The sequence below is a fragment of the Sphaeramia orbicularis genome, chromosome 8 (genome assembly GCF_902148855.1).
Source record: "Sphaeramia orbicularis chromosome 8, fSphaOr1.1, whole genome shotgun sequence".
NCBI classification, from domain to species: Eukaryota; Metazoa; Chordata; class Actinopteri; order Kurtiformes; family Apogonidae; genus Sphaeramia; species Sphaeramia orbicularis.
Genome location: NC_043964.1, coordinates 22421178 through 22433366, shown reverse-complemented (window position 1 = coordinate 22433366; position 12189 = coordinate 22421178). Strand labels below are relative to the sequence as shown.

The 12189-nt window shown below is 38.8% G+C and overlaps 1 protein-coding gene across 2 annotated transcripts in view; it reads left to right on the top strand.

The window, feature by feature from the left end:
* The window catches only part of LOC115424530 (SH3 and cysteine-rich domain-containing protein 2-like), a 66886-nt gene that overhangs the window by 30404 nt on the left and 24293 nt on the right, over positions 1-12189 (top strand). For both annotated transcript variants that reach the window (XM_030141858.1, XM_030141859.1), the window contains exons 2-3: positions 5271-5619; positions 9968-10062. In XM_030141858.1, coding sequence (XP_029997718.1) covers positions 5271-5619; positions 9968-10062 — 444 coding nt within the window. The remainder of the gene's footprint in view (positions 1-5270; positions 5620-9967; positions 10063-12189) is intronic.

The following is a 12189-nucleotide window of genomic DNA, read 5'->3' as shown; positions in this document are numbered from 1 at the left end:
CATTTAAAACAACTATGTAGCCTGATTTCTCACCTTTTTCTTGTGTACACATATATGTTTTTGTATATACTACTTTTTGTGCATATTTTCTAAACTTCTGTCACTGCTAAAATGTCCAAAGTTTCAGTTAAATATGGCTCAGTTAAGGACACAATTTTATGAACACATACTATAAACGCGTTCCCCTGTATATATTCATTTAAGACATTTGGCTAACCTACATCAATGACGCCTATGTTTAAGATAAGAAAGATAATATAATCATTTACTGGTCTTACACTAGAGAAATGTACCATGTTACACCAGAAAAATGAGCTAAAATGAATATTAACAGTAAAAAAGATAAAACTATATATTCAGTTTGGTAAAAGATAGAGGTACAAGCAGTAAAACAGCTTGCCTGGCCAGCCATCCAGTTTTCTCAGTGTATTCAATACTGAGAAAACAGCCTGGAATTGGGCCAATTGCTGTGAAAAATGCACGATCTATTCTATACCGACCAATCACAAGTCTGGGGGGTGGGTGTTTTCGCAATGTGTCATATGCACTGACTTCTTTTTGTCACGAGTCAAAGTCAATTCCAAGTCCAGAAATCTCTTTACAACTGTTGTTGGTTGTTTACTTAATTCAAAAATAAGGATTGAATTAAAAATTACAGTATTCTTAAAGGTGGGGTCTGAGATGTTTTCCTGAAACATTTTTTACTATATTGCTTAAAATTCACACCCCAATTACAACTAATTAATTAAATGCTCTAACACAAAAATAAAAAAAAATGTAGTCAGATGTGGAATGGACAGGACTGAAAAAACACCATCCAATCATTTTGAGCGCCCACTCGAAATGATTGAACGCTGATATGTCTATCAAACTCAACTGCCATTTGTCCCCCCCCCTCTCTGTGCGTACCTCTCTTCGAGCATGAATTGCGTGTTCTCAGAGGCTTGAAGCGCTTGTACAGGAAACGCAGCCAGAGCCAGAACCTGGCTATGTTAGCAATATATTAGGATGGAAAGTTCACCGGCAAACTGTTTTGTCACAAACATAAATCAGTTGGAAATGTAACATTAGTCACATGGGTATGAACTGGGGCTGTTCTGTAAGAGCGGGGGCGTTGGAGGAGACCGAATGAGGTATGCATGGATCCGCGAGCCAGAGCCTCAGCTGGGGTCGTAGCTGGGGCTGAGGCCATAGCCGGCATCGGAGCCCGAGACGGGACCGTATGAGGACGAAGCCAGAGCCTCAGCTGGTAAATTGTTGCTGTGCAGCGCTCGTGAACCCTCGGGAACAAGCATTGCATGTGTCAGTACTCTGGAGGCGTGGCTTCGGGGGGATGTCTGAAGAAAGGGGTTTGGACTTTTGAACTGAGTATTTTCAAAATTTAGCTTGCTCGAACCGTTTTTCTAAGATCTCGCACCCCACCTTTAAGTTTCTCTGACAAAAGCATCACATCCATCTTATCTGTGATTGGTTTACTCTGCACCTGTTAGTCCCGCCTTCATATCTGGAGAGATTCCAGATGGATTTCTCATTAAGAAAGACGGATAGCTGGCCAGGCTAAAGACAAGCTAGCTCCCATAAAAAAAGCAGAAATACACAGATATTGTGTAAATGGTGGAGATGTATGACGTTAATGTAGTGTAAACTTGTTTTTGGAAAAATAAGAAAAATATTGCATGTGAAGCTACTACAATGGAGAGTCAAATGGGGTGGTCTACTGGGTTAAATGACTGTCAAACCATCAAACATCAGCACAGAGGAAGTACCTGCAGAAACACCCCAGATTGCAATTACCCTTGGGCCGGATCCACATTAAAGCCTTGACATCTGTTTATAGCTCACATCCGTTTTCTGACTTTGGACCAAATCTGCATCTGATCCGTCTTTCAGCTCTCTCCAGCAGTTCCGGAGTTGTGCTGGCTGATGGATTCGGCCCAGAACAGTCTCCCATCACACAACCAAGACTGATTTTCTAAGTTGTAATGCTGATCTGGACCAGAATCGTAATATGAATCAGGACCAGAGTCGTCATACAAATCTGCACCAACATGATTCTTGTGTATATTCTAGATGTGATTGAACGGAGCTGGGCCAGAGCTGGACCGTTTCTGTAGAAGATACGTTTCACGGAGCAGTACCTGTTTTGGCCCAGTGTGCATTTGGACACTGGGACGGATCTGCCAAACAGTTTCGGGCCGAGTCGGGGTACGATTCTGTTCCAGAGCCGTCCCAGTATCTCTTTGTTATCTGGGACTCCATCACACACTGTACAACATCACAACAGTCAGTAGTAAAAACAAAGAAGAAAAACAACCTTTTATGGACAACATGTCATGAAAACACAGTCATAACACATAAAATAAACTTATTCCTGTCTTTAAAAATATTTAAAAAGTTTCCTCTCCTACCTCTGCCGCCTACACTCATATTTTACTACTGGCTTCGGAACAACATGTTTTTTTAATGAGTGAAAGACATCCAGCAGGTGTAGCTGACAACATTGTCAACAAGTCATTAATTTAACTTTACAGCCTAAAGATAAACATAAAACCTGTATAATACACAAGAGAGGATTAATAATGCTATGCTGTAAACACTGAGCTTTTAATAGCAGTATAATGAATTAGTCTGCAGCACAGCCTGTCGTTATCGGTGTAATCTGATGAAGGGAAATTCACTAATGAAGATTCAAAGGAAGCATATGAACTCTGCAAACCTGTTACGCACACCTAGTGCACTCGTGTTCTACTCGTGCCTTGTCTACACACACACAAACTCAGATAGACAAACTGTTTTCATATCTTATTCCCAGCCGCGCAGAGCTGTAAACAGCATGTCCCTGTAAAGTGATTATGTTTGGCGCTGAGCAGAACGAGTGCAGACAGTCAGTGCAGTGCACACACAGTGTCCGTGGCAGACTGATGATCTGTCTGCTCGTCTGTCTGCATTGATCCATTCTTCCCCTGTGACACGACCACGCCCTCACCCTCCTCCACCGCCACTGCCGCCGTCACATGTCAGGGTAACAAATGGCCACCTATCCTCCGGGAAACTAGCATCATCATCTGTACGCGCAGCCGGAGGGAAATGTCACCCAACATGCGTTTATCCAGCCAATCAATGCTAGATGGCAGAGGAGAGCAGGGCTTAGAAGAGTGACGTTCGTCGGCTTTTGAAAAGCAGCGAACATCAATCACTGTAGACTCTTCGGTCAATACAGCTTATGGGCTACAAGCACGACTAGTTACGTCGATATGAATTAAAATGACACATGCAACTTGATAGGGTATCATGTTACAGGCATGTGGGTTTAGCTTAACGAAAACCAATCAGGCCATGAGCAGGATCCACCAGATTAAGAGGCCCGAGGATAGGCTGTTAATAGACGATAAGGCTGTGTAAACTGTCTTGTTTCATTTCATCACAATAGCCCCTCATGACAGTAAATACTATTCACACACAGCAGTCCTCAATGTACAGGGCCTCACAAAGACAGAGGCTTATCATCTGTAACCACAGAACAAATGTGCAGGCAGTACTCTTTAAACTAGGCTTAACTGTGTAAATGCTTTGGAACTGATCCTTGTTGGTCAATGGGTTGCACCAACAAGGGTCCATGTAAAGGTTCAATAGATTGTGTTTGGTTTGGGTTTGCATGCTTTGTGCTAATTTCTAAGCTAATGGTAGCTAGTGTTGTAAGACAGTAGATTGTTAGCATTAACTCCTTTTCAAAGCTAATGATAGCTAGTGTTGTAAGACAGTAGATTGTTAGCATTAACTCCTTTTCAAAGCTAATGATAGCTAGTGTTGTAAGACAGTAGATTGTTAGCATTAACTCCTTTTCAAAGCTAATGGTAGCCGGTGTTGTAAGACAGTAGATTGTTAGCATTAACTCCTTTTCAAAGCTAATGGTAGCCAGTGTTGTAAGACAGTAGATTGTTAGCATTAACTCCTTTTCAAAGCTAATGATTGCTAGTGTTGTAAGACAGTAGATTGTTAGCATTAACTCCTTTTCAAAGCTAATGATAGCTAGTGTTGTAAGATGGTAGATTGTTAGCATTAACTCCTTTTCTAAGCTAACGGTAACTTGTGTTGTAAGACGGTAGGTTGTTTGTGCTAGCTCTTTTTCAGAGCTAATGGTAGCTAGTGTTGTAAGATGGTAGATTGTTAGCATTAACTCCTTTTCTAAGCTAACAGTAACTTGTTTTGTAAGATGCTAGATTGTTGGTGCTAATTCCTGTTCAAAGCTAATCATAGCTAATCATAGTGTTGTTGTTGTTGTTAGATGGTAGATTATTAGTATTTACTCCTTTTCTAAGCTAACAGTAACTTGTTTTGTAAGATGCTAGATTGCTGGTGCTAACTCCTGTTCAAAGCTAATCATAGCTAGTGTTATTGTTGTTGTTAGATGGTAGATTGTTAGCATTTACTCCTTTTCTAAGATAATGGTAGCTAGTGTTGTAAAACAGATTTTTAGTGTTAACTCTTTTTCAAAGCTAACAGTAGCTAATATTGTAAAATGGTAGATTGTTGCCATTAACTAACTCCATTTCTAAGCTAATGGTAGTTAGTGGTGCTGCTGTAAAAGACGAAAAGCCAAGCACTAATGAGCAAATGGATTTTTGTTCCAAAAACTCCCTTTCGAGTGCAAAAAAAATTGTATTTATTTGTTTTGACCATGTTGTATTATTACTTATTATCTAATGATTCTATGTGCTCGAAATAAACTACTACTACTACTACTAAAACTGACTTGAATCCTCTCATTAATCAATTTACAGGCTGTTATCGTGGATGTAAAGTACAACCAAGTCAGCTAATTTCAGAAAAACAGTTAGCTAACGCAACAAATGGCTAGTTTCCAGCACGAAATAGACTCATAGGCACAGGAGCTCATGCAAGTCTTAGATATTAAACCATAATTGTACATGTGGATTCACACATTTCGAACATTTTGCTGAGCTCTGACTAGAACTAATTTGAGGTTTAATTAAGCCTTATTAGTGTAGCTCAACTTTGGTGTTCATAAGGGGAACATGCAGGTGGCTTTTCTATGAATGCATTGTTCCCTTATGAGGTGATATTGCATTTCATGACTCATCCTCCTTCCCCACGGTGACTGGACCAGAGAACAGTGTTATGTTTATGGATACCGGGATATTGCTTATGCTTTCCTGAGGGCATATTGGACATTTGTTATTGCTCCCAACTTAACTCTTGTTTATTCTTCTTGTACCTTCTTTCTCTCTCTTGTCTCTATGCATGTGCAGCTCCAGAGACTAAAGCGTTCCCTGTCGTTCAAGACTATGATGCGCAGTAAAAGCATGGAGAACTTCTTCCAGAGGTCGTACAGCGACGCTCGCCTGCCTCCGGACTTCATCACCGACCCTCCGCCTCCATCTCCTCCACCGTTGCCCGGTTCTCCCCTCGTTGGTGAACGCTCTCCGTCCATTTCGCCATCTCTGAGCCCCAACCCCTCCATCGCCTCCCACTCCCCCTCTCTCAGCCTTTCTCCATCGCTGCCCACCAAGCCCCCCCGACCTCAGATTAACCACTGTTTCCAGGACCATGTCTTTCGTAAACCCACCAACTGCCAGCACTGCAAACACATGATAGTGGGTAAGGTGCTCAATCTTTTCCCAGGACTGTGCATTTCCTAATCCAGAGTCTTTTTTCACAGAATGTCACATCCCATGCATAGTGTGTATTTCACAGTGTAATTTTTCACAAATTGAAACCAAGTCATCAGGAAAAAAATGTTAAGATGGTATATTTCTCTAAACGTATACCAATGGTTATTCAGTATTTTAAGGGTATATCTGCATTAAGGTCTCTCATGTGGTTTCAAATGCTCCACTTCTACTATTGAAGCACTACTTACTTCAATAGGCTGGAGGGGGCTGGGGGAGATGGTGGATTTACAAAATCTGAGAGCCACAGCAGCAGAATTTTCTATGGTGTTTAGGCTTAGGCAATAAAACCACAAGGTTAGTGTTAAGAAAAAGATCATGGTTTGGTTCAGATCTTTCCAAATATATAGTGAATGTTTTTCTTTGCATCTTTGAAGGTTTATGGTGAGAGTTAAATCAAGTCCAGGTCCTCTTTCCCTAATCCCAGGACAGTCAAACTCATTTATTATTATTTAATAATCCAAAATTTTCTCCTTTTAGTTTGCGTAAAGTAAAATTATACCATGAAAACATGAATAACCTGAACAACCATGAACAACCTGAAATTTCTTTCAGCTGAACTTATTATTAACACAATTTACAGATCACAGTGGATCTACAAATGCACAAAACATTTAGTTACAGGCATAATAATGTTAAAATTGCACTTTTTTTTCTTAAAGGGGTCATATTTTGCTAAACCCCTACATTTATTTGTGTATTTAGACCCTAATAGTTCAAAAAGTTTAAATTTGAACCCTCCAGGTGCTGCAAAGGTCTCTTTAGATTCATTTTGGCAAAAATCAAGTGAATTTCTACAACCCGTTTTAATCCCTTCTTAATTTGTTACATCTATAACTATTTAACGTCATGACATTTGCTCATATAAGGTCAAGACTTCCAACGAACATTTCTCCGAGTCCAACATAATTGTTCATTAGCAGCAGCGGTTGTAGTCCATACTGAAAATATGTCCAAACTTCGAGCCGATTACCTAAAATGTTCAGTTGTTAGTTGAACGGGACAAAGCAGTACAGCCAACAACCTGGAGGGGGTGGGGTGTGAAGTGGCTCGTGCATTTAAAGGACCAGCGCTCAAAAGGACTTTTCTGGTATCATTAGTCAGAAATTGGGTTGAAGATGGACCTGTGGAGTTTAATTAATGAAGAATTCAGACCCAAGCATAGCATTTACAGTTTATGTAGACCACAAGGAAATGTTTTAAAATGCATAATTCCATTTAAAAAGGCAAATATTGCTCCTTTAAGACATTTCAGGTTGTTCATATTTGCTCAAGTGAGTCAGGATATAAAGGATAGTTTGTAAATTTCATACTCTAAGTTCACTTTTTTTACAAGAGGAGTATTTGGAGTTGTCATTATTTATGGGTTATTATGCTATTATTTGACTTGAGATCACATTGGCCTATATGTGGCCCCTGAACTAAAACAAATTCAACACCTTTTACTGTTAATATCCTTAATGTAATTTTTGCACTTTGCAAATGTACCCTGCGGGCCGGGTTGGACCCTTTGGCAGGCTGGTTTTGGCCCACAGGTCATATGTTTATCACCCCTGGCTTAAATGTAACTATATATCTATTGTATATACATAATAGGTGCAGAACTCAGTTTACAAATACATCAAGAAAAACACTCAGAGAGCGCAGACCTCCGCCAAGACAGATCTGCCCCCCCCTCGTGTTTGTTTGTTTGTTAGCAAGATAACTCAAAAAGTTATGGACAGATATTCATGAAATTTTCAGGAAACGTTGATACTGGCACAAGGAAGAAATGATTAAATTTTGGTAGCAACTGGGGGTGGGGGGGGCCCATGGGGGGGCCCCCACGGATCGGCCCTGGCGGAGGTCTGCGCTGTCTTTTCTAGAAAAGCACTCAAAGAGTGCAGACCTCCGCCAGGGCCGATCCGTTGGGCACCCCTGTGGGCCCCCCCACCCCCGATCACCACCAAAATTTAATCATGTCTTCCTTGTGCCAGTATCAACATTTCCTGAAAATTTCATGAAAATCCGTCCATAACTTTTTCAGTTATCTTGCTAACAAACAAACAAACACGCACACAAAGCAAAGCGATCACAATACCTCCTGGCGGAGGTAATGAGCAGTTAAAACCCTACAACACTGATGTACATGTACAGTATCTAAAGATGTATTCAAGCATCAAACACTAAACCAGGGTTGTTTGTAGCCTAAATATCTCCCCGCTTGATTGGCCTTAAAGCGAATTGAATATGAATGCCTATATAAATGCAAATTCATGCTAGATGCAAATTGCACCATCATCTGCAACATGTGTCACAGACAACATGTCATGTCACTGCAAGAGAAATAGTAACAACCGAGAATATCTTTGATTTGTGATTTGTTTTTTGGGTCCACATGGTGAAGGTGTGGATTGGGCCAAGTATAGCAAGTCTCAAGTGTGAATCAAGGCACAGCATCCAGCTTACCCTGAATGAGATACTTTTTTTTTTTTTTTTGCAGAGAACACTTCTTATTATGCTAAAGGCATTTTAGGCAAAAGGGTTTATCACTGCAGCAGGATTTGAAGCTGTGAGTCTGATCTTAGAGCTAGCGTTGTGTACAAACCCTGTGGATCAATGTTATCAACACAGCAGTTTACGTTTAGAAATTAGATGAGGAAGCTTCAAAAATATATTAAATATTAGAATATCATTTCCGTGTGTTTAGAATTCTGTTTGGGAATACTGTGATACAGATATCTGAGTCCTTCTACACCTAATTTGCCCTTTTTTCATGAACTACTACCTGTTTTTCTGCTAAATCTACTTCCTGTCACTATGACTGATTACAGACTCCAACCTGCATCTCTGCTTGGGCGTCTGTGCTGTGGGTTTTTTGCATGCATCGTAGGTTTATTTATGTAAGGCATCACCTGGGTCCAACTACACTTGTCTGCAATCCCTGAGCACAGTCCCGCCTTCTGTCTCATTGTTAAGCAGATGCATGATGCCGAATCACCATTTCTATTCAGTGTGAACATAGTATTTACAGCGAGCCAACCAGTTTGTTTGATTATTGTTTCTCTGTAACCGACCTGTCCATATAATCCCCAGCTGCACCTATTCTAGAAATCTATTATTTGTGGGTTGTAGGACAAAAAAAAGACTAATCCACTTAAAACATTTCATTTTACCTTCAAATTAGAAGAAAACACTTCAGTTCTCTGACATTTTAATCATTGCAGTGCTTGGAGCTGGAGCTGAAACAATTGATTAATTGACTTAAATCGATTAAAAAATATTAGTTGGCAATTTTCCTGAATCAAAGCTTAATTTTCTTAATTTTGCTGCTGCTAAACATTGGTTGTGTTGTTGTGTTTCACACGGATGCTTATTGTAATGCACCTGACGATAGGATTGCAACAGGGTTATATGTTAGTTAATCTTAAATTGTCAGTAAATTGTGCGCAAATTTGTTGAAGACTGTGGTGTAGATGTCATTTGTTTTGTTTGTTGTTCGTATATATAGATATTTTTCTATATACTTTTATGTTATTGTTTTTTTTCCCCATATGCGTATAGATATGTTTAGTCTTTCACTTTACATTTTTTGTGGTGGTTCTTTAAGCTCATTCTGGAATAAGGTTGTTTGTCATTTCCAGACATTTTTACCTTTTTTTTCAGCTATAATTGTTTAATCAAATCATAGAAAATAATTGGTAGATTAGTTGATTACAAAAATAATAGATCTATCGAGCTCTACAGTATTAACAGCGAGCCAAGAGTTTGTTTGTTTATTGTTTTTCTGTAACTGACCTGTAGATGTAATCCCAAACTGCAGCAATTCCAGAAATCTATTATTAGTGGCTTGTAGGACAAAAAAACAGACTCATCCACTTAAACAACTCTTGTTGCCTTCAAATTAAAAGAAAACCTTTCAATTCTCTGACATTTTCATCACTGCAACGTTTCGAACTGTAATGAAAAAGCAAGACAACTTGGAGCCAAATCGATTATTATTGAAATATATCCAGCTGGCTGTGAATCTCTCCAAGTTGTTTGGACGAGAAGCTGTTGATGAAGCTGTTAGTGTCAGCTCTATTAACGCTGGCACCTTGATAAAAGTAGAACAGCACTTGATTACACTGTGTACCTGAGCACAGAGAAAAACCTGCACATGTGATCTGAAGGCCACTTTGTGTTCCGTCTGTCGAGGATCTGCAGCCTGCTGTGTTTTTCTTTTGGTTTTTGGGTTTTTTTGCATCCTATGCTCTCATTTTTTTCATCTCCATTTCTCTCTATCTCTCTCTCTGCAGGAAACTCCAAACAAGCCCTGCGGTGTAAAACGTGCAAGATGGCTGCTCACCTGTGGTGCACCTCAGAACTATCGCAGCAGCCCTGTCATGGGAAGGTGGGCCCGCTTTGCTGAAACACAAATGTATTCACAAAACCGCATTTAATATCACTGATACTTCTTTCATCATAGTACTGATTCAGTCTTTCTTTGCTGAAATTGCAAGTAATCTGTGAACTGACAGTTTCTTTAATTTGGCAACGTCTTTGGTGCTAAGCAATCACTGTTGTGTTGTTTTTTCCCTGCACTTCACTTCAGACAGTGTGGGTGATAATTTGTTTTTTTTTTTTTCCCTTTTTTGTTCGTGAAGTCATGTATGTGGTGATCCTCTTTTTTTCTGGTTGATCATCCTGAGTGTAAATACCATGATTGACTTAAATTAGAGGCAACCATACAACTCTATTACATTAAGAATATCAAGCAGATAATCAGCCATTGTGGTAGTGAAATGGAAAGAAAGAAACAAAGAAGGAAATTCAGTGAGATTACATCTGTAGTATGACATTTCAGAGACAAATTATCAAGAAAAACATCCAAAAGTATTTGAAAGACACCATTTTATACATAATACAAGACTTATTACTTATATTATCGCTGATAAGTGATATTATGAGCGATATTATCACTAATATCACTGATAATTTACTTTACAATGTTTATGACAGAAACCTGCATGCTGCATTTCGTTCATATATTCTGGCATTGTAAATTCTTGTATATGTATATTTTATGGGAAATGAATATGTGGAGAAGCAGAATGTTGTTAATGCATGGATGATACGAGAGACTCAAATTGATCTTTCAAGGAAAAGAAAGAAAGAAAAATAATTTTATTCTAAAGGTACTCACTAAAACAATAATAATCATCAGTGGTAGATACAGTACGTTAGAAAATGTAAGATCATGTAGATTTCATGTGAAAATTTGTAGAACAAAAATCCATTTACGCATTAAATATTTTAGAGTGGAACTGAATATGAAGTGACAGAAGAAAAGACATGAGAGATTGTGAAGGGTGTAAACACTGATTAACATATTTCTTCACATTCAGAACACAGATATGAAAGTTTGTTTTCGCTACAAGCTCTCGTGTGTTTTGTTATGGTTTCAGATTCAGTTCACATGGGTGCAGTGAATATTTTATTCAAGAAAACATGTAAACATTCAAATCCTACAACCATTTTTCAACATTATTTATCCATCCAAGGAATATCTGAAATGCAGAACTCATGAAAAAGCTTAGAGACAGGTGTGAAATTAAAGGTGGCATGTGATTCACATCATTTTCACCAAACCACAGACCAGTGACACCTCAAAATATGCACCTGATGTCCTGATGGACACCAATCCCATCAGGTTTATCCTTTAATTTGCTACATATCTGCAAAGTATTTCATGTAAAGATTTAGGATTAAAATGTAAAGTTCATATATACTTGAGTTGGGTTGTATCCTAAAGATTTTTATATAATCTCTATTACTAATTTTAATATTTATAATATGCAACAACACAGTTCTGCTCAGCTGGATCCCATTTGAACTCCGTGTTTCCCCTGACATTTTTTATAGGCTCATTAAAAAAATACACCAGCAGCAACAGCAGTTTGGATTGCAGTCATGATGTGAATCACCTGATGCAGGAGCACTGTTACCATGGTAACCCTGTCATCTACATCTATATGCGTCCGTGACACTTCTCAACTTCACCTACACTTATTTACTGTTTGTTTTGTGAACACATAAAAGGTGTAATAATAGACTATTTAAGCACTCTTTTATTAGTCTGTTGCAGGTCAAAGGGGAAAACATCATTACTACAACTATTCAAACACACCAGTTACTTATATCTTATGTCTACTGCCTATACAGTTTACAATGAAATGCTTTTCAGTGTCTTTTCAGTGTTTCTGCTTCCAGAGGTGTAAATTATGTATGTGGCTCAAACTGCATCACGTTGCCTTTGGGGTCAGAAAGTCGAACTTAATCTAACATGGACTGACTTTAAATAGACTCATACGATACCTATATGTGACATGATATACACTCAGTAGGTTAATTCATAGTGAAAATTAGGTTGTCAGACATTTTGGGTAACTGCAACATATTGGACAGAATAAAATGTTGCAAAGTAGACATTACAGACTATCGGCAGAACACCAGTAGAACATATTGAACACATACATTA